This window comes from Sinocyclocheilus anshuiensis, unplaced genomic scaffold (genome assembly GCF_001515605.1).
Source record: "Sinocyclocheilus anshuiensis isolate Anshui unplaced genomic scaffold, SAMN03320099.WGS_v1.1 scaffold2585, whole genome shotgun sequence".
Classification (NCBI taxonomy): domain Eukaryota; kingdom Metazoa; phylum Chordata; class Actinopteri; order Cypriniformes; family Cyprinidae; genus Sinocyclocheilus; species Sinocyclocheilus anshuiensis.
The window spans coordinates 220,895-244,857 of NW_015542593.1; the positions used below are offsets into that span (position 1 = coordinate 220,895).

Here is a 23,963-nt window from a genome sequence, read left to right on the forward strand (position 1 = left end):
ACACACACACACAGACACACACACACACACAGACACACACACACACACACACACACACACACTGCAGAGGTATAAGGTGGAGTAAAACTACAGAAGACTTCAGTCTCATTATGTACACTAATATCCCTGCAGTATTAATACAACAGCATTAACAAGAGCAAATGATTCATGTGTGACCCCAGTGCTAATCGATGTCAAGTCATGCAACTCTTAAACTAGTTTCACAGGTGAGTAAGCTGGTAACCGGCATGCTGACTCACTCACACACACTGCAGTGAGAAATCTGCAGCGTCAGAGAAGCCGGTCGCATGCGCTGCGGGTGAATAATGCATGCAGCGAGTGGAAATTCAACATCTCTGACACGCAAACCTGCTTCTCGTCTCCTCATTTCACTCTCAGCAGACTCTAGTAAAAAATAAATAAATTCATTTCATACTAAGTATAGTTCAAATCTATTAACATATTTACTGACAGATAACTCGAGACTTACTGATATAAAAATTATAATTAAACTTTATTTGGAGTACTACTTGTGCACAATGCATATTTCTTAATATTAAGACTAAAATGTGTTTTAATGTCACTATTGATGAGGATTGCATGATCTTTGAATATCGGTCTTTAAATGCAAGATATTTAAAGTGTACTTACAACAGTTGCACTTTAGCACAATACTTCAGTATATCTTTAATTGGACTTCAGCGCTACTTCCGCACAATTAAAGTTCATTAAGTACAAAATTAGTTGTTCCAATTTAGCAGACTTTAAGAATATCATATTAGTACATCACAGAAATTAATTACAGTTTAAAATATATTCAAATAGAAAGCAGTTATTTTAGTAAAAATATTTCAAACTTTTAATGTTTTTGCTGTACTTTGGATCAAATAAATGCAGGCTTGGTGAGCAGAAGAGACTTCTTTAAAACACATTAAAAATCTTACTGTTCAAAAACCTTTGAATGGTAGTGTGGATGGATGGACAAACAGACAGACAGACAGACAGATGTGGGTCACTCACTGTGGACGCAGGTGATCAGATCCTGTTTCTTCTTCTCAGAGTCTCCAAACTTCTCCATACATGCTAGTGCATTAAAGAGAATCAAACATTTTAATGTCACTATTGATGAGGATTGCATGATCTTTGAATATCGGTCTTTAAATGCAAGATATTTAAAGTGTACTTACAACAGTTGCACTTTAGCACAATACTTCAGTATATCTTTAATTGGACTTCAGCGCTACTTCCGCACAATTAAAGTTCATTAAGTACAAAATTAGTTGTTCCAATTTAGCAGACTTTAAGAATATCATATTAGTATACCAAAAGTGCAATTGCAGGGTATTTTTTTATTAAGTACATAAATATGTAAATGTATTTGTAGTATACTTAGCATGAAATAAACGTATTTCAAATACATTTTAGTATATTTATTTTTCACTAGGGGAGACTATTATTATATTAAATATTTTCTTCCTTAGTATTTATGTCTTGCTTTCTAGTATAATATCTAAAAATTCTGGAACCAGGATGCATTTAAATAATAATAATTCAAAGGCTAAACGATATTATTTTTCTTACCCCACTTGCAGATATTTTTACTTGTTTTAAGCAAAAACTAACAAAATTTAAAAAAAATTTTTTCAGAAAACAAGACATAATATCTGAAGTCATTTTACTCGTCAAGTAAATGCATCTTAATTCCAGCATTTGTAGATATTATACAAGAAAACAAGACAAAAATACTAAGGAAGAAAATCATTTTTTGCAGTACAGGCATGCGTCTGCACTGTGCAACTAAAGTGGAATCCAGAAATTCTCATGGTCAAGCTAATAATAGAAAGTATCAGGGCGTCATAATCTTTCATGCTTCCTAAACATTCCCGATCCTTATTTACAGAGCAAACAGGATTAAATCTAATCAGCACATTCATGAGATGTGCAGGGAACGACGCGTCAGACATTCCACACTGGAATTCATTCTGTATCAAAAACACATTCCAGGCTCAGCTGTCAGTCACAGCGGTGACACGCCCCTCAGGGACCAATCAGAAGGCACACAGAGCGGCTCATTTGCATATGAGCTCCCAGAAGACAACAGTCTGTGTTTGAGGAATCATATTCCTGCAGTGTTATTGACCTGACTCGTGGAAATATGTGACAGTGATAACAGCATCAATGCAGGATGCTCTGATGGAAAGAACTAATATTTCACATTCATATCATGTTTTTGTTACATTTTCATAGTACAAACTTACAACTATAATGTTCAGTATGTAGTTTGGTGCAAACAGTCAGGGACTCAGAACAACTAGAAAAACTGGCAGTTTGTAAAACAATCAATCTGTCGATTATTTAGGGTTTGTGATTATGCATGAGTTCTATTGAGTTTACAACCACTTTATTTCACTGATAATACATGTTTTATAAATGGGACAGCCTCCCGGTCAAGTGGACAACTGCAGTCCTACTAGAGACTATATAGTGCACACTAAGGAGCAGCACAGAATCATCAGAAGTCAATGAGGATGAAAGAGTACATCAAACAAACGCTGGAATCCAGTGCATTGACTAAAATAATCTATCGCTGCAGAAGCACGCTTGATAGTTAGTGAGCGTCACTGAATGCACACTAACTAGAGAGCGGCACTATCATTGCTAAAGAGGTCGATGCTGAGATCACATCAAACACCAATTGAAACTAACCCTAAGCATGTCGACTAAACCGATTAATCGTGGCAGCAGTGCACGCTAGTTAATTAAACAATTAGTGAGCATTTTCAAGTGCATACTAGCTAGGAAGCGGCACTATTACTATGAGGACGAAAGATCACATCAAACACACCAGCTGGAACGCAGAGCATAGACTAAACCGATTAATCGCGGCAGCGCTAATTAATTAGTGAGCATCATCGAGTGCACACTAACTAGGGATCGACACTGTCATTACAGAAGAGGAAGATGAGGATGAAAGATCACATCAAACACACCAGCTGGAACGCAGAGCATAGACTAAACCGATTAATCGCGGCAGCGCTAATTAATTAGTGAGCATCATTAAGTGCACACTAACTAGGGATCGACACTGTCATTACAGAAGAGGAAGATACTAAACCGATTAATCGTGGCAGCAGTGCACGCTAGTTAATTAAATAATTAGTTAGCATCTTCAAGTGCATACTAGCTAGGAAGCGGCACTATTACTATGAGGACGAAATATCACATCAAACACACCAGCTGGAACGCAGAGCATAGACTAAACCAATTAATCGCGGCAGCGCTAATTAGTTAGTGAGCATCATCGAGTGCACACTAACTAGGGATCGACACTGTCATTACAGAAGAGGAAGATGAGGATGAAAGATCACATCAAAAATAAGCTGGAGTCGAATGCATCGACTAAACCGATTAATCACGGCAGCAGGGAACACTATCGATTAGTTTAGTTAGTTAGGGAGCATCATCGAGTGCACACTAACAAGGGGTCGACACTGTCATTACAGAAGAGGATGAAAGATCACATCAAAAATAAACTGGAGTCGAATGCATCGACTAAACCGATTAATCGCGGCAGCGCTAGTTAGTTAGTGAGCATCATCAAGTGCACACTAACTAGGGATTGACAATATCATTACAGAAGAGGACGATGAGGATGAAATATCACATTCAAATTAAGCTGAGTTGAATGCAGCGACTAAACCGATTAATTGCAGCAGGGCTAGTTAGTTAGTGAGCATCATTAAGTGCACACTAACTAGGGATCGACACTATCATTACAGAAGAGGATGATGAGGATGAAAGATCACATCAAAAATAAACTGGAGTCGAATGCATCGACTAAACTGATTAATCGCGGCAGCGCTAGTTAGTTAGTGAGCATCATTGAGTGCACACTAACTAGGGAGCGGCACAGAATCATTACAGGTTGATGAGGTTGAAACATCAAGCTGGAATCCAGAGCATCCAGGGCAGTAGCGCACACTAGTTAGTTAGTATTACTCTTACCGTCTCAGGGTCATTCTCAAACACTTCTCTCGCCTCCTCTTTAGTGCACCTCTCCTCCACACACTCCCTCTCCAGATGACCCTGCTTGGTCTCCTCGAACACCTGGTTCGCTCTCCGGTGTCTGCGGAGAAACTCGCTCGCCTCCTTCGGAGACACGGACACTGAAAACAGCAGAAACTCTCAACTTCTGCTGATCGCACTAGTTAGTGGTCAAGGCACGGGAATAAGGGCTCGTTTGGCGTACTTACGCTGTGAGGAGCAGCCGATACACAGCAGGACGAAGCAGCAGATCCACACTAACTCTCTCATGTTGGTTCTGCGTCAAACTTTCGCTCGTTCTGGATCAGAATCCTGCACTGATCCGCCACATTCAAAGCCGAACACGAGCGTTTCTGCAGCACATTCAACCCTCCTCTCTCTCTCTCTCTCTCTCTCTCTCTCTCTATTCGTGAGCAGCAGATTCGTCGGTTTATTGGTGAAAGTTGCGGTGCGCGGGGAGTTCCCTCTGCAGAATTTTCCTCCGCAATACCAGATCACTGCAGTACATTCTACACAAGCGCTGGGAAAAGATACCTTTAAAGCGATAGATCGTCCAAAAAACGAACACTAATATCATTCACTTGCCCTCGTCGTGCCCTTCAGAGCCTGTGTGACTTTCTGTTTCTGTGCAACACAAAAGGAGAAGCTCAGCAGAATGTTCAGGCTGCTCGAGTCATACAATGACAGTGAATGAGGACTACCCTAAATATACTTTAATGTATTTGAAATCCATTTATTTCATGCTAAGTATACTACAATACATTTTCATATTTATGTACTTAATAAAATGCCCTGCAATTGTACTTTTAGTATACTAAACTGGTAGCTATAAAGTCTGCTAAATTGGAACAGCTAATTTTGTACTTAATGCACTTTAATTGTGCTGAAGTCCAATTAAAGATATGCTTAGTGTATTTGATTGTGCTAAACTATTGCAAGTATTCTTCAGGTACACGTTAAATAGTTTGCATTTAAAGACCGATATTATTCAAAAATCATGCAATCCTCGTCAAAAGTGACATTAAAACACATTTTAGACTTAAATATTAAGAAATGTGCATTGTGCACAAGTAGTACGCCAAATAAAGTTTAATTATAGTTTTTATATCAGTAAGTCTCGAGTTGTCTGTCAGTAAATATGTTAATAGATTTTAACTATGTATTTTAAATATATGACTTTTTTACTAGGGTAGAGCCGTACATTGGGCTTTAAACAAGGACAAAATGCATTTTCATAAAAGTCTTCTAAAGTAATACACAGACTGAATTTGCTGAAATCTCATTTACGCACGAGCATATTCAGACTTGGCACGTGAAGATCAGTGCGTCTGCAGTAGCTGTTTCACACTATATGTGCGTCCCAATTTACACGAACTTACAACATTAACGGCACTTTAAATAGACAGATAATGCACTTATACTAAAAAACAAACAAAAAAAAAGTATGGAATATTTCAGGCCTTTTGTTGATTTGACAGTCTGTGTTCTTATACGGCTCGAATGCGAGGTTACATTCTTCTCCTGCAGCTGTTTTCTCAGTGTTTACTTCACTCACTCACTCTTCTCGTGTGTTTCTGAGCCAGTGTTTTCATTCTCTTCCTCCCTCCTGCTTCTTTATGCAACACTGAGGTCAGGTCACTCGTGTCCATCTGTAAACACACATCAGAAACGCAGATCTAGTGTCCAGTGATTCAGCACTGTCACTGTGTCACATGGAAACGCTTCACTCGTCCGCCTCAAACAAGCAAACAAACAAACAAATAGTCAAAAGTAGAGCATTTTCTAATAATAACAGCAGCTTCCAAACCTGCCAGGAGATGAATTTACAGGATTTTACAGTCATTTCAGATGACCAGACTAGCATAAAGATTACACTCATTGATATAGAAATATAGAACAAAATATAGAAATAGGTGTAGAAATATAGACAAATGTAGAATATAGAAACAACTACATATAAAAGTATAGAAAAATATGGGAATAGAACTACAGAAGTATAGAAAAATATAGAAATAGAAGTAGATATACTGTAGAAATATACAAAACTATAGAAATAGAACTAAATATATAGAATAGAGAGCAATACAGAAATAGAGCTAGATATATACATTTAGAAAAATATAAATAGAACTAAATATAGAAAAATACATAAATAGAACTAGATATAACAGTATACAAAAATAGATATTGAAGTATAGAAAAAAGATAGAAATAGAAGTAGATATACTGTAGAAATATACAAAACTATAGAAATAGAACTAAATACATAGAATAGAGAGCGATACAGAAATAGAGCTAGATATAAAAATATAAATAAAACTAAATATAGAAAAATACATAAATAGAACTAGATGTAAAAGTATAAATAATAGAAAAAATATAGAAATAAAACTAGATTTTGCAGCATAGAAAATATAGAACTAGATACAAAATAACATAAGCGTAAGTATAAAAAAATATAGACCATTGAAATTTTCATGATTTTACAGACCTGATATGTTCACAATTAAAAAAACTTGAATGAATGAATGAGGCATTTATTTTTGGAAAATACCTCTGAAGCATTTATTAATCCTATTTATTGCTCATTTGAGCTACCAATACATTCATATTAACAGATACACATTTTAATTTTAATATTTAATGGACCTGAGCAGACATGAACTAACACTAAAGAGCTGTTTTTTTTAACTAACATTAACAAAGATTAATAAATACTGTCTCATGGTTCACTATGCATTAACCAACATGAACTAATGGGAGCTTATAGTAAAACTGATTTCATAATTCCTGGTTTTCCTCAGGACCACATATAAGTCAAAGGTAAGCGGTAATGAATTAAACAGTTAAACACTCATTTGTGTGGGATTTTGCTTCTTAAGAAGGTGAGATTTGAGTTTCCATGACAACAACAACAAGCTGCATTTTCATGTTTTATTACAACAATTAATGCATCACTAGTGTTCAATATATTCACATCACATTCAAATGAGTGTGTTATATACAAGATCCAAACAGATGCGCTATAGTGAGAGTAAAAACCTGGTTAAAGACACTGACACGACAGCAGTGAATATGAGAGGCGTCTTTAAATAGAGCTTCTCAAGCTCCTTCACAGCTTAGTCATCAGTCGACTAATGAGCGGATCAATTAAAAACACAAAGAACCCGGAATCATGTGTCTGACAGGAACTCGCAGACAGATGCAGCGGCTCGGGCAGTGATGTCACTTCCTGTCTAGAGCGGCTGGGTCCGGGGCGGAGACAGGAGGACAGGAGTGAGACTTGATGCTGTTGTCTTTACTGACGGCCTCGTGGAAGTCCAGCTCCCGTCCGTTCACACTGATCTCCAGACAGCTGTGGTAGAAGGCCGAGACCGGAGAGACGGACAGTGGCAGATCTGCACACAGACAACAAATCATCAAAACATCATCTGTTTAAAGGGTTAGTTCGCCCAAAAATGAAAATTAGCCCAGGTTTTACTCACCCTCAAGGCATCCTATCTGTATATGATAGGGATGTAATGAAATTATCAATATCGTGATATCGCGATAGAAAAACTGTTTTGTGCATCAGTATGCCCTTTAATAAATCACCGGAGAATGCGAGCTAAAATGCAGACAAGTCATAAAACATTTAGATGCAATGAAACATTAGTGCAACATATTTCAAAATGTTGCACTCGATTTCACATATTTTAGTCTGGCATTATAGTTTGGGAAAAGTTCAACTAGTAAATGCGTACAAGTTTATGTTACAATAACACTAATATAAGTTTTAATAAATGACTCATCAGAATGAGATCCTCCGCTGGATTAAGCCGCGCGTCGCATCGCGTTCTTCTTCTGAGGTAAATACAAGGCTTATTCCTCACAGCGCGAAAAGTATCCTAGATGAACTTGATGAATCTTCACGCTTTGTTTACGGAGGTGATGTGGGTGTTTTCATGGAGACTGAGACGGCAGAAAGCACACCCTGTTTGTTTTCTTTATTTTACAAAAGCACAATGTTTTGTTGATATTGCGAGTGTATACAAATACAAGTAGACCTTTTACAGGTTCAAATGATGTACTACTCTTATCTGTACGATCCAAAATGACGGAACATTTTAAGGTCTTTTTGCTGTTATCTGGAAAAAATGCAAGTGATCATTCAAGTAGCTGTTTTGATACTTGTGTAATTTTTCCGTCAATATTAAATTACGGAAAGAATTATGAGTTTCACTTTGTAGTGTATTTTTTAGGTTTGATAACTTGAAAAGTAAAGTAAACTTGAAAGTAATTAGTAATCTGATTACTTTTTAAATGTAATCAAATTACAATTTTAAAAAAGTAATTAGTAATTTGTGGTGGATTACTTTTTTTGAGTAACTTACCCAACACTGCTTATTAGTACGTTTGAATTGGATCATCGAAGGTCAGAAGCAAAGACATTGATTAATAAATGCATAAATTATATTTGTCTTATTTAACATATCTAATTATTGCAGGTTTGTATAATATTCTGAGTTTGCATTTGATTGTTTTTATTCATTTTGAGGAACACTGAATGTGTTTGTGTGCAGTGAGATGAGTAAACACATGTTGATATTTAGTCTAGAACTACAGTAAGATCATGTTCACACACAACGCACTGCACTTACTCCTGACTTCTGTCACCATGGCAACACCAGAGCTGTCACTCAACACATGGAAACAAAGTAACAGGCGTTACTTATTTGAAAAAGTAATTGTGTTACATTACTAGTTACTTAAAAAAAGTATTTATTTCTGATTATGTAACTCGAGTTACACGTGTCAACAGAAATCAGACTAAAACTGAAGTGAAGAAGCTGAGACCTGGCAGTCCTCCGATGTATGTGTGGACAGGAGCCTGCATGGCGCTGGAGAGTCTGGTTAGAGGCGCGCTGAGCGTCTCGGAGTCGCTGTAAGACACGCTGGAGGAGTTTGCCGTGACCTGTATCCCGTCGGCCGACGCTCTCATCTCCACCAGCATCCGCTCCGGATAACACAGCATCAGAGACTGCTGCGTCGCCACACACACGCCGTCCACAAACACCTGCAGATCCTGGAAACACGGCCAGAGATTTCAATTCCAGAAGCCCTGTTCACACCAAGAACGATAACTATAAAGATAAAGATATTAGCGATATCATCTGTTTATTCTAAGCGCACGCTCGTCTGCGCTTTAAATTCTCAAGCTCGTTATAGCAGGATGGATTCTGATTGGTTGTCAATGTTTGTATCGTTCATCAGCTGGAAAAAAATAATTTGGTGTATCTTTATCGTTATTTTTATAGTTATCGTCCTTGGTGTCCACGGGTCTGGAATCGGATACTTGTTGTAAACTTAAAGTTTCAGCTCCACCTATCAATTCCTGTGTGCGCATATTTTTTTTAGGTGGTGAAAACTTGCTGTTAAAAATTTATTTGTCTTTGAATCATTCATTCAAGAGATTCATTCAAAAACACTGATTCATCCAGTAATGAAAATAGTAAATCTTAAGTGAGTCATTGAATCATTCATTTATAAATTACATGTGATATTTGTTTTAAAAAAATCACATGTAATTTATGAATAAAAAAAAAAAACTCAATTTATCCAGAGTTGTGTAGCTCTATTTTGCACACAAACAGCTCTTAATCGATTCCAGTTTTTATGTAGCCTGCTGATTTTTGTTCATGGTATTCAGCAGCAATTAAATGTTTTGCAAAAAGAATTTTTTTTAGGTGGTGAAAACTTGCTGTTAAAAATTTATTTGTCTTTGAATCATTCATTCAAGAGATTCATTCAAAAACACTGATTCATCCAGTAATGAAACGAGTCAATCTTGAGTGAATCATTGAATCATTTCCATGATTTTGTTTAGTTGTCTAATATTTATTCTTCAGAATTGTGAGAACTACAACCTCCATTAAAAAAAAAAAAGTCTTAATTTAACCAGAATCGTGCCGCTCTATTTTGCACACAAACAGCTCTTAATCGAGTCCAGTTTTATGTAGCCGGCTGATTTTTGTTCACGGTATTCAGCAGCAATTAAATGTTTTGCAAAAAGAGACCCTGCAGCACAAAAGCAGTGTTAAGTCGCTGGGGTATATTTGTAGAAATAGCCAACAATACATTGTATAAACAGCTCTTAATCGAGTCCAGTTTTATGTAGCCGGCTGATTTTTGTTCACGGTATTCAGCAGCAATTAAATGTTTTGCAAAAAGAGACCCTGCAGCACAAAAGCAGTGTTAAGTCGCTGGGGTATATTTGTAGCAATAGCCAACAATACATTGTATGGGTCAAAATTATACATTTCTCTTTTATGCCAAAAATCATTAGGATATTAAGTAAAGATCATGTTCCATGAAGATATTTTGTAAATTTCCTACCGTAAATATATGAAAACTTAATTTTTGATTAGTAATATGCATTGCTAAGAACTTCATTTGAACAACTTTAAAGATGATTTTCTCAATATTTTGATTTTTGTGCACCCTCAGATTCCAGATTTTCAAATATTGTCCGATCCTAACAAACCATACATCAATTTTGTGCTCCAGGGTCATATATTACACCAGCTGCGTTTTATCAGGAACTGTGTTCACTAACAGAACAATCTGTTCTGACACAGCTACACTTCCTGCCAGTGTTTAGTTACAGCTGCTATCCCAGCATTCCTCACAAACACATGATAACTGTGAGAGGCGTACTTGGTGTCGGCCTGCAGACGGAAGCGCAGGTAAATGACGGGTAAACCGGAGAACTGCTCTCCCAGATACAGCATCTCCTCATGTTTATAGTCGTACAGATCCAGACACTCGGGGATCTTCTCACACTGACGGCCGTCCTTCGCCAGCCGCACTCCTTTACGCCCGTCACAGTGACATGAGAAACTGCCCACGGTGTTCACACACTCGCCCTCACACACCTGCTGCTCACACTCATCCAGATCTGATGGAGAAACACAGATTGAAGCAATAGTTCAAGCAAGAAGCATTGCATCAGTGTCTCAGCAATGGATGCTCTGCAGTGAATGGGTGCCGTCAGAATGAGAGTCCAAACAGCTGATAAAAACATCACAATAATCCACAAGTAATCCACACCACTCCAGTCCATCAGTTAACATCAAGAGAAGAGAAAAACTATGTTTGTAAGAAACAAATCCATCATTAAAACGTTTTTAACTTCAAACCATGGCTTCCAGCTAAAATACTAAATCCATAATCCATAATATTTTTTCTCCAGTGAATAAGTCATCTGGTCTGAATCAGGAGAGAAATCTGCACATATCAAGCAGCTTTTACAAGCCAAAACAGCTCTAAACAAATATGTGAGAGACAACAGGAGATGCACTTTTTCACTGGAGTAAGCGTTATTATGGATTATGGACTCGTATTTTAGTTAAAAACGTCTTAATGCTGGATTAGTTTCAGCTTTTGTCTTCTCCAGATGTTAACTGATGGACTGGAGTGCTGTGGATTACTTGTGGATTATTGTGATGTTTTTATCAGCTGTTTGAACTCTCGTTCTGACGGCACCCATTCACTGCAGAGCATCCATTGCTGAGACACTGATGCAGTGCTACATTTCTACAAATCTGACAAAGAATTATCAGTGTGTGTGTGTGTGTGTTGTTCTCTCACCGACACACTCGTGTGAGCTCATGTTGTACTGGTATCCCAGCGGGCAGCGGCACTCGAACGTTCCCGGAGTGTTAACACATTTAGAAGGTTCCACACACACACTGGGGTACAGGATACACTCACTGATATCTGCAATCACACACACACACACACACACACACACACAGATCCATAAACACACTGTAATATACAAACATCAGCAGCAGTGTTATTTAGTATCATTGTGTCATTATAATTTTTGTTAATATTAAAAAATTCGATTTTATTTTTATATATATATATTTTTAAAAATGTTCCTGTGCTTTTGTCATTTAAAACAAATCTTTTTAATTTTTATTGATTAGTTTTAGTTTATTTACTTAGTTTGAACAAAAATAAGAAATGTTGTCTTGCCACCAAGCTGAAGGCTGAAAGAAAGTAAGTATTAATAATAGGCATAAATATATAAATAAAATGTATAATTATTTTTAAATTATACTTAAAATATTTTTTAATTTATACTTAAAACAAATTGTTATGTTAATTTGGTATCATTCACATGCTATTATACTTATTGTTCAAGTAAATTTCATTTGTATATTTTCTGTTTTCAATTTTATTTTACTAAAGTTCTTAATAATTTTGTTTTGTGTTTTTGTCATTTTTATTATTTTCTTTTTAAAAATGTCTATATATAATGTATTCATTTTTATTAAAATATTTTTTTAATTTACACTTCAATTTTGTTATTTCAGAACCATTTAGATGCTATTATAATTTTTGTTCAAATTTCGAATGACATTTTATTTGCATATTTCTGTTTTCAATTTTATTTTAGATAAAGTTTTAAAAATTTTGTTTTGTGTTCTCGTCATTTTTTTCGTTTATTTTTCACGTCTATATAGTATTTTCATTGATTAGTTTTTAGTTTATTTGGTTTAAGTTTTTTTTAGTAGTTCAATTTAAAATAAATGAAAATGTTGCCTTGGCAACTACCTGAAAGCTGAAATAAAGGAAGTATAAATAATCAGTAAGTATGTATAACGAACTAAATAAATAAATACAATAGCATACTTATTTTTAATTTATGTTTAACAATTTTTAAAATGTATTTACTTTTATTTCAAGTAACAATTTTTTTATGGTTTTAGTTTTAGTCATTGATAATAATAACCCTGATGAGCATCAGGTCAAACATGTCACAACACACTAAACAATCAACAGCGCCACATCTTCCCTGATGTTCCTCATGATCTAAAAACCATCTTATCTTGCACCAGATAGTCACTGAAAAACATCATGAATCGCTCCTCCTTCAGCATCCCAGCATGCACCTCATGAAGAACAGAGCTGTAATCTAGTCACAGATTTGTTTTCATTATTCCCAGAATTCCATCACTGCACTGTTATTCTAACATGAGGAAAGATCTGAGTGCATGCTACAAAAACCACACAATCACATGCACGGCATTGTGGATCCTGCAGATAAAGTCACAGGAACATCGTTTCTGCCAAAGGGAAACTGTCTGATGATTTATGAGCTTCAAAACACTGTTACATAATGAACCTTTAAGTGTGTGTGTGTGGTTTTAATCTGAACGCTGGACCTCACAGCTGGAGGGAATCGTGTTTCTCTTTTACAGGAAAACCCCAGGATTCCTGGAAGAACTGCTGGAGCTCGGACTCGTCTGGCAGACGTGAAGTGCAGCGCTGACCTCTGACCTCTGACCTGTGCAGTGACCCTCAATGATGCAGTGGATGTTGTTGAGGGTGTAGAAGCCCTTCTCACAGCCGCACATGAAGCTGCCGGGGAGGTTGTGACACGTTTGGCTGCAGCCCGCAGGGAATTCTGGGTCTTCACACACATTAATATCTGTGAGCCAAAGGAGTCAATAAAAGAAATATAAATAATAATAATCATCTGTGCACCACTAGTACTGACTTCTGAGCAGTAGGTGGCGTTGTAACCTATGCATGTACAGTAAATGCATTATTTACATTTATGCATTTGTCAGATGCTTTCATCCGAACTGAACTGCATTGCATTTAAGGTTTTCATCTGATCAGGTCATGCATTCTTTGGGAATCGAACCCATGACCTCATTGTTGTTATGATGCATTCAAGTCCTGTGAAGTTGTAATTATGATGCATTGTGAGCTCCAGTCATTTGATTGGAGCAAGACGTTGATGCAAAAAAAAAAAAAAAATCAGAAAAATTTTGTACCTCTACTTGTGAAAAATGATGAATAAATAGTGCATATCGGTTGTTTTCATTATTAGACTTGCATCTTGCGTCTTTGTAGACGTTTTTAATGTATTTATTCAATTTTCAAAGGTGCTGTAAATTGAACTGTTATATATTCAATCATAATTGTACAATACTATTGGATTTGGAACATGCAACTTAGTTTTATTGTAAACAAAAAAAAGATATATTATTGTAAGTTATTGGAAAATTTATTGTAAATTAAAAAAAAAAAAGCATTAAAGACTAAAGAATTAAAGAAAGTTTAAGGGAGGGATTAAAGAAAATTCAGTTTCACACTTGTAATTAGAAATTGACCGATAATCGGTTTTACCGATATTTTCCCCGATATTTAAGCATTTTTCATCGGTTTTATAATATCTGCTCCACAGATAAATGAGAATTGCACACAAGATCGCCCTTATGCTCAACAACTGTGTTCACAAGTCATTTAACTTGCTTTGCCTTATTTAATAAACTTTATTAACATAAGTAAATCAGATGTTCCATAAGTGCTCGATCTGTAATTTAAGCTCGTCGCTAAGAAATTGAGAGTCACGTAATCCATCAAGTCACGTCCCAAAGATGTAACTTTACATGAACTGAATAAAACAGCCTTGAATGAGTGCATGCTGGAAATCAAAGAGTGTGATTTCTTCTCTCTCTGTTGTCTGTGCTCATCACGAGTCGAGTGAAGAGGAGCGTGATCATGCTGATGAACGTCATCTCACTCTGCTCGCAGCGCTGACCTCTCCATCCCGCTTTACACACACAGGTGAAGGAGCCCTGACCGTCCACACAGCGCTCAGAACCGTCCGTGTGACACGGCAGCGGCAGACACTGGTCACTGATCTCTGAAACACACCGCAGCAGCTCAAACACACACTCTACACTGACACAACTGGACAAGTCAGAATCACAAACAGCTTTATTACCAAGCATTTATTCCCAGGTTTAAAAAAAAGTACACTTCCATAATGTACTTAAAGTGCTCTATTTTTGCACACTAATTTTGTACTTAAAAATGATTCTTTAGTACTTCTTAAGTGTACTCAAATGGCTATTTTGGGACACCGTGAATATAAACTAAAATGCGCTTTTAACATACCATCTCTGTATTTAAAAAATGTATTTAGTTACCACTTGTAGTGGACTTGAGTGTACTAGTGTATGAAAGATGGGTTCAAGTTTACTACAAATGCTATCTAAATACATTTGTGATCCTGCAGCACAAAAGCAGTGTTAAGTCGCTGGGGTATATTTGTAGCAATAGCCAACAATACATTGTATGGGTCAAAATTATACATTTTTCTTTTATGCCAAAAATCATTAGGATATTAAGTAAAGATCATGTTCCATGAAGATATTTTGTACATTTCCTACCGTAAATATATCAAAACTTAATTTTTGATTAGTAATATGCATTGCTAAGAACTTCATTTGAACAACTTTAAAGATGATTTTCTCAATATTTAGATTTTTTTGCACCCTCAGATTCCAGATTTTCAAATATTGTCCTATCCTAACAAACCATACATCAATGGAAAGCTTATTTATTCAGCTTTCAGATGATGCATAAATCTCAATTTCATAAAATTGACCCTTATGACTGGTTTTGTGCTCCAGGGTCACATATATCAATCTATCATTGATTTGAAGTTCTATGCATGGAGTGCCATGTAAATACAATAGTATATTAATATTTTAATCACAGGTTAATCAATGTACTGTGGTGCCGCTATAGTATATGAAAGACTCAACTTCATGAACATCAGCTTTAACTTGAGTCTCTTACTAGAGAACATTTCTGGAATAAACATCTTCAACACTGAGAGTTTGAGATGAACCAGAGCGTGATGTATTTTAAACAAGACTATTGATTGATTTTAATTATCTGTTGTCAGTCTGTAAGGTAGGGTAGTTTCATTCACACACTCTCTCTCTCTCACACACACACTCACTCACTCACACACACACACTGCAAGTATGAATAAAAATGGCCATACTGCACTTCCTCAGTCACATCACTTTATATTGTTGTCTGTAAAGCATTATAAGGTAATGCAGTCTGCTGGTGCTTACACTGTTACTTTTGTACACATTGCTACTGTTACTTTTGTAAAACACTGCAATATTGTTACTTCACAAATGCTGTTAATTTTGTAAACATTGTTACTTTTGTGAACACTGCTACAGTTGTCACTTTGTGAGTTCTGTTATTTTTTAGAAACATTGCCACTTTGTTACTTCTATGAACACTGTTGAACACTGTAAAATTGTTACTTTGTAAACACTGTTAATTTTGGAAACACAATTACTTTTGTTAAACACTGCAACATTGTAACTTGGTTTTGGAAACAGCCAATACTGTTAATTCTGTAAACACTGTTACTTTTGGAAACGCTGCTACAATGTTGCTTTGTAAATGTTATTTTCAGAAACATTGTAACACTGTGATTTCATTTCAACTAACAAGTACATACAGTCATCATATTCATGTCATATGCTACAAAAACATTTTCCTCCAAACTACCACAGATACTATGGTTATTGTTTCTGATATAAAACCACAATACTACTGCGAGATCTGCTTTAAACACTCTCTCTGTCATTCTGATTCATTTCTTATTTGCTGACAGTGATAAATACCAAGTTGCCACAGTTTGGTAGTAACATGAACCAAATACTTTGGTGTAAACTGTGGCGCTCCAGAAACTCCCGGTTCGGAACCGAACTCAAACACGAGGTTCTTCCTGTTCAAGTTCCTCAAGTTCGGCCAGAAGCTCATGACTGGCCAGTATGGGTTAACCATGGGTAAACTAGTAGCCCTCAGCTGGTCAATGCGCTCAGGCAGGCTGAAGTTAAAAGGAAATTACGTAACAGGAATTGCAGCTGATTTGTTCTTAATAAATAATTAATTTAACCTCTTAATTTATTTACCCAGTTAAAAGTTTGCGGTTTGACTCACTGAACAAACAAAAGAAACAAACAAACAATCTAAAAGAAAAAAGATCTCAGCAGCAGCTTTCAACACCGCTACATTGTTACTTTGTAAATGCTGCTATTTTTAGAAACATTGTTACTTTGTTGCTCAGACCTCAATATGAACTCATTTCTCAACAAATGTTCTGAGCTGCTCCACATTTTTTTGTGAGCTTACTAAATGAACCGGGTCTGTTTTATTCCTCCACAGATGTTTTAGCAGAAACATCTGACCTCATGAGGAGCAACCAATAAAACTTTCCTCTGAACTGAGTGAAACACAGCATTAGTTGATCAGTAAAATCCATCCCTTACGAAAATGAACCATGCTTTTACTATAAATAAAACCAAAAAACCATGGTTAATATAGTTAAACCATGGTAACCACAAATTAACCATGGTTTTGCAACACTATTTGTATTTGTAGTAAAACTGTGGTCATACAAATAGTAATCAATACGGCAAAAAGCATGGTCACTACAGTTTTGCTCTAATAAATCCATGGTTAATTTTCATAAGGGATTAACATTGAAAACAACAATATTGCATCTTCATGTTTTTCCTGAAGTCCTTTTTCATCTCTTTTATGTTTCGTGTTTTATTTGGGAAGAAAGACTCGGACACGGATCTCTTTGCTATTGCCTTCATTTGGACAAAAGAAAGACGTGTGTCTCGTTCAGTGGGCTGCTCTGTACACACACTGCTGGCCCTTCTCGAGGCTCTGTGATCAAAGTTCCTTCATTAGTTACAGATCAAACACAGAATTACTCACAGGTCACATTATTGCATACTTCATACTGTGCGCTTGGATTACTCTGAGTTTTGATTTGATTAATTGTTTCCACAAAAACATTATTTTGCGATATAAAAATAAATAGCAATTCATTTGGGCAAGAAAACGGGGCTGTTTTAAAATATCTAAGCACTGAAACATGCATCACTGAGGGACGTACAGAAACACAAGAACTGTGTGTTAACAAGAATACAACACCGTACTAACAAAAGAATACAAGCGTGAATCTCCAGCTCATGTTTCACCCCCAAATCATCAGAAAATCAGAAATGATTTTCCTCATGAAGAATATGAAGCATCAGTATTATTATTTACTTTACTATGGAAGCTTGATTCTGCCACGGGATAAAACAATAAAAAAAGTAATTGACTTTTTATTTCGCAATTCTGACTTTTTTCTCACAATTCTGAGAAAGTCAATAGTGCAAAAAAACAAACAAACAACAAAAAACAACAACCTCAGATTGCAAGATAAAAACACAGAAGTGAGAGATATAAACTCAAAAGACAATTACCTTTTTAATTTTGTGGCAGAAATGGGCTACTGTACATTGCAGTAAAATATTTTGCATTAAAATAATGTGAATTTGGGGATTAAATGTGTTTGTCTTGAAAATGTCTTAATGCTTGTAAAATACATATACATAACATTGATTTTTAATAGTATATAATGATTTTTTTATATTATTAATATATTATATTAATTGTTATTTGTATATTATTAGATATATATTTATAATATAATATTATTTATACATAATATGATTTATAATATATATATATATATATATATAGAGGTATATATATAATATGATTTAAGGGTGAAATTTGAGCAGGACATGATCTTGACAGGTTTCATGAAATGCATCAAAATAACCACGTCCATATTAAATATCTCTATACAGTGTGATGTGATGAACTGGGAATTATTATTCATAATTAATCAATGAAACACACTCATGCGCCCTCATTTCAGATTCACACACACACACTCACACTCACACACACACACACACACACACACACAGACTCACACACAGACTCACACACACACACACACGCACACACGCACACACGCGCGCTGTAACCAGATCAGGATATCAGTGAATTTACACGATGTGAGACATAACACAAAGTATAAAAAGTGTGATGCTGAACACGACTGGACACACAAACCATCACATCTGCATGCTGTAACACACACCACACCACACGTATCCCACAATGCAGCGCTGCTTCCGCGGGAGTGACATCAATACTGGACACGTGTGAACGGAGGGAAGAGCAGAATATTTCTATACGAGTTCAAAACACGCTTACAGCTCTCACATCCACCAACCAAACCCTGTCAAAGCAAAGGATTGTGGAATCTGTCCTTTGGTCCAATACTCTGTTTTAAAAACATCCACCGCTAGAGGACGTCTGCTCGTCTCCTAGCTTAAAAACATCATCAAACGTTAAAACGTGCCGCGAGGCAGAGCTACATCGTCTGGCGGCTGTTGATTGGTTAAAATCGTATAAAAACACCAGAGGTTTAGCTTTTGTCTGTGGCCACCTCCCTGTCAGCCATTTCCTGTCTGAGACGCCACTGTTGCCGTGGAGACGGCGCGGTGTCTGCAGTGGGTGTGGTCAGATGGAGTAGGTGGAGCTTTCTGACTGCTGGCGGATGTAGCACTGGAAGCTCTGATCACCGATTGGATGTTCCCTGTAAACACAAACACGTGATGCGTTAAAATGACCAACAATAACTTTGAATTATAAGCATCAAATAAAGTTAATCAGTAAGTCAAAGCACTGTTTTTTTTTAATCCAGTATTATTTTAGGATTCTTTGTATACTATTATAGTATGCATTCATATTTTAAATTAGATTTGTATATTTTCAGTTTTCAATTTAATTTGAGTTTGTTATGTGCTTTTGTCGTTTTTATATATGGCTCTATTTCTCTTATTTTTAAGTTTTAGTAATATTACATGCTTTTTTGTCATTTTTATTAGATTTTTAATATTTCTATTTGTATGTATTTTTAAGTTTTAGTAATTTTGTTATGTGCTTTTGTCATTTTTATTAGATTTTTAATATTTATATTTGTCTCTATTTTTAAGTTTTAGTAATTTTGTTATGTGCTTTTGTCATTTTTATTAGATTTTTAATATTTATATTTGTCTCTATTTTTAAGTTTTAGTAATTTTGTTATGTGCTTTTGTCATTTTTATTAGATTTTTAATATTTATATTTGTCTCTATTTTTAAGTTTTAGTAATTTTGTTATGTGCTTTTGTCATTTTTATTACCTTTTTATATTTCTATTCATCTTTATTTTTATTTCAGCTTTAGTAATTTTGTTATGTTTTTGTCATTTTTATTAGATTTTTACATACGGTTCTATTTCTCTTGATTTGTATTTAAGTTTTAGTCATATTAGCCTATGTGCTTTTGTCATTTTTATTACCTTTTTATATTTCTATTTATCTTTCACTTATTTTTATTTCAGCTTTAGTAATTTTGTTATGTGCTTTTCTCATTTTTATTAGATTTTTAATATTTCTATTCATCTTTATTTTTAAGTTTTAGTAATTTAGTTATGTGCTTTTGTCATTTTTATTAACTGTTTTGTATTTCTATTTATCTTTCATTTATTTATATTTCTGCTTTAGTCATTTTATGTGCTTTTGTCATTTTTATTAGAATGTTTCTATTTCTATTTATCTTTATTTTGATGTGCTTTTCTGAATATTTCTATATACCTTTAAGTTATTTTATTTCAGTTTTAGTTTTATTTATTAACTCAAACTTGTTTTATCGCACAGCTCTATATATGAAATGGGAAACATTTATTCTATTCAACTTTATCCACATACATGCATTATAGCTATGTAAATATATATTCTATATATCAAATCTCAACTGTCTGATGTTCTTTTTTGTCGAAAAATATAACTATATTATCGTCCAGCTCTAATATGTTAAATGCTACTTTAAGACATGAAGATATTAAGATATTATAAACAATAACATCATGATTTTCTGCTTTGAAACGATGTGTATAGTGAAAAGCGCTATATAAATACACCTGACTTGGCTTGTGATACTCACTGGCTGCCGTACTTGGTTTTCCTGAACTTGTCTCGTTTGTACTTCCTGCTCAGGACCGTCGTACACAGACTTACTGCCACAGGCCTCTGGATTGACAGATGAGACACGCTGATGCATCGTACTGATTCACGCCAGCAACCTCATTAATCATTTATCAATCGGATTTCATCAAAAATATCTTAATTTGTGTTCCGAAGATGAACGAAGGTCTTACGGGTTTGGAACGACACGAGGGTGAGTAACTAATGACAGAATTTTCATTTTTGGGTGAACTACCCTTACCAAAAAGAAGTATACTTCAAGTTTATTTTATTATGTATACTTAAGTAAAGTTCAAGTATATTTTTAAGTATACTTAATATAGTAAGTATACAAATATCAGTGTACTAGTAGTATACTTGTAAGTGTACTATTTCATTAATTCAAGTACTTTGAAGTCAGACTTGACCACCAGTGGATGCAGTGTAAATCACTTTGGATAAGTGAATGTAAATGTGACAGATTTGAATATAGTAATCATTCAGTAGTGTGATACTGTACCGTGTGTTCACTCTCACTCACCCTGCATCTTGACTAGTTTGGCCATGTATGTGCTGTAGAGCGAGTAGATCCGCTCCGTCTCTCGGTCTCCGTCTACATCCAGCTGGATGTTGGCTGGAAGTCCCCTGAAGCACAGAAACACAGACACAAACGTTTCTGTATTACACGCTTTCTAAAACAAGGCATTATCTACCGTAATTAAATGTGCACTTATTTGCATCCATAAATCTGCAGCACATAAATCTGAAGATTGGATAAATCCAGGTTCACAATTCTTGTTTGATTTTGTTGACAGACAGAAAACAAGCTCATTTTCACCATGTTTTTAGGAGTAAAATGTTGTATAAATCAGTGTGAATGAAATACGAACAAACCTTCAGAATACAGACAGGAATAAAACAGTAAATTTTGCTGTTTATAAAACACAAAACTCTTTTGAAAGATTGTAGATTGAAATCTACAGACTCAAACAGAGAAAGTGCAATAAAATAAATGTGTATTTTGCACGGTTTCTTTCCTCTAGAATGAAAGAAGAGACATGATATGGAGCAAAATAAACCAAAATCACAAAACTGCGAGTAGATAAAACACAAATAGATAAAGCGTAATAAAATTATATTAAATAAAGACAATTAAACGTATAAAATATGAAATAAATAGATCAAATCCAAATGGATAAAGTGTCAAAAATTTGATTTAATATTAAAAAAAATTAAATGTAAAAAAAAAAAAACTTGTGTGGAAGACAAATGGAAGCAAAATAGACTAAAATGTCAAAAAAAACAATGGTTTTGTCTGTAGTGTCTTGACTTAATGCAAGCAGTTACAAACACATCTTTTAAAGATAAAACTACTTTTAACTTAAGCACTGTGTTTTTAGAAAACAGCGTCATGTGCAAAACGCTGCAAAAGATGTGAGGCATCAGTAGTTTTGTTTCCAATCACCTATTTTTATGCGCATTTTGGAATAGCGCATAAAAAACCTATGCGCACAATTGAGTCAGATAAACTTTTTATCCGATAAAAAAAAATGCACATAGACTACAATGTAAACACATTTACCGAATAAATTCCACCATGCGCATCAAAAAAGTCGTGACTTTGCACGATGGAATGATAACTTGACTAACCAAAAAAATTTAGATTTTGGTAGAATTTGAGACTTTCACAAAAATGAGTTCATTAAGCCCTCATCTAGTGATCATCCCAGTGCTCAAAAATAGTAATTAAACATCTAAAAGTATCTTTATTTGTACGTTTTCTGAGAGAAGTACCTTTTCTCTGCTCATATCTATCCCGATACACACACACACACACACACACACACACACACAGATTTACAGTAGGCTAAATATATTTAAGTATTCACGCAATCATAATCTGTTATATCTTAAGCGAACGTTTGGGGAACAACATTGGATGTGTAACACTATATTAGATCCGTGCATTACACTATGTCTTAATATATCGCCTTCTGTCTCGTTAATGTTAATCAAACAATAAAAGAAAAGAGGGAATCACTCGCTGCTCTTGATTGAACTGCTTCTGTTTTTAATGAACACACTTAAGTGATTTTTACATTTTACTATGTGTTTTTCTTACTTGAATGCTTATGTTTAGATGTAAAATGAAAAAAGTAGGTAATACACTTGTTCTTATAGTTGTTTATTTTTTGCATCGGTTCTTATAACAACAAAGATAAAATAAAAAATAGCTATACTGTGATTATTAATTTAGTAATGATTATTAAGAAAAGATGTAACGTTGCTCGGTGATTTTGCTTTGGAACTTTTAAATCAGTTTTTCTCTAAATTGACTCCATCGACTTCAAACAGGTGTAGCTCAGTCATTTTTACGACTAGTGTTAATTTTGTCAGCTATTTTCAATTTTAGTCTTAGTCCCGTGTTAAATGTCCTTGCTAGTTTTTATAATTTTTAGTCAACCTTATCCTATTTAGTTTTAGTCAAGTTTTAGTCGACTAAAAGTCTAAACATTTTAGTCTAGTTTTCATCAAAGAAAACTTGACATTTTAGCAATAAGATTATTATTAATTAACTGTACAGCAGTATTAATTTTGGCAGCCATTTTTAATGTAGTCTTAGTTTTACTCAAATGTACATTTTAGTTATCATTAGTGCTGTCAAACGATTAATCGCGATTAATCGCATCCAAATAAATATACACAGTACACACTCATATTATGTAAACAAAAATTTTATGTTGGATGCGATTAATCGCGATTAATCGCTTGACGGCACTAGTTATCATATTTAGTCAAGTCAAGTCAAGTCAAGTTTATTCATATAGCACCTTAAAAGCAACAAGTGCTGACCAAGGTGCTGCACAACCAAAACATCAGAAAAATCAACTAACAAAAGCATTAAGACAATATAAAATTTGAAATCATTAAATAATACAATAAGTAATGCAAGACATCAACAAACAAAGAAACAAACAGAAACAAAACAAAAAAGTATTTTCAAGTTAAGTAAAAGCCTGAGAAAAAAGATATGTTTTAAGAGATGATTTAAAAGAAGATAACGTAGGGGATGATCTGATGGATAAAGGCAAAGTGGTAGTCTTAGTTTTACTCAAATGTACATTTTAGTTATCATTAGTGCTGTCAAACGATTAATCGCGATTAATCGCATCCA

At 34.9% G+C, this 23,963-nt stretch overlaps 3 protein-coding genes across 3 annotated transcripts in view; all 3 read right to left on the reverse strand.

Moving 5' to 3' along the window:
• Positions 1-1,078, reverse strand: part of LOC107694478 (growth arrest-specific protein 6-like) — a 19,208-nt gene extending 18,130 nt beyond the window's left edge. The window contains exon 1 of the mRNA XM_016494182.1: positions 1,021-1,078. Within this exon, the coding sequence (XP_016349668.1) occupies positions 1,021-1,078 (58 nt within the window). The remainder of the gene's footprint in view (positions 1-1,020) is intronic.
• Positions 1,079-7,269: 6,191 nt separating this feature from the next.
• LOC107694462 (vitamin K-dependent protein S-like) lies at positions 7,270-14,840 on the reverse strand. The gene is made up of 6 exons (XM_016494156.1): positions 14,630-14,840; positions 13,394-13,525; positions 11,674-11,802; positions 10,689-10,981; positions 8,881-9,109; positions 7,270-7,442 (listed from the first exon to the last, which is right to left on the reverse strand). Exons 1-6 carry the CDS (start codon positions 14,838-14,840, stop codon positions 7,270-7,272), a joined length of 1,167 nt encoding a protein of 388 aa, XP_016349642.1.
• Positions 14,841-19,235: 4,395 nt separating this feature from the next.
• LOC107694463 (ras GTPase-activating protein 3-like) overlaps positions 19,236-23,963 on the reverse strand; it is a 31,381-nt gene continuing 26,653 nt past the window's right edge. The window contains exons 21-23 of the mRNA XM_016494157.1: positions 21,330-21,433; positions 20,765-20,854; positions 19,236-19,378 (exon numbers count right to left, since the gene is read on the reverse strand). Coding sequence (XP_016349643.1) covers positions 19,236-19,378; positions 20,765-20,854; positions 21,330-21,433 — 337 coding nt within the window. The remainder of the gene's footprint in view (positions 19,379-20,764; positions 20,855-21,329; positions 21,434-23,963) is intronic.

Excerpts from the sequence above, each read along its gene's own strand:
- LOC107694462 (XM_016494156.1), bottom strand. The coding sequence starts at position 14,840 with ATGCTTGGTAATAAAGCTGTTTGTGATTCTGACTTGTCCAGTTGTGTC. Across the intron at positions 11,803-13,393 it reads CATCCACTGCATCATTGAGG|ATATCAGTGAGTGTATCCTG; the intron begins GTCACTGCACAG and ends GTGTGATTGCAG. Across the intron at positions 7,443-8,880 it reads ATACATCGGAGGACTGCCAG|ATCTGCCACTGTCCGTCTCT; the intron begins GTCTCAGCTTCT and ends GTCTGTGTGCAG.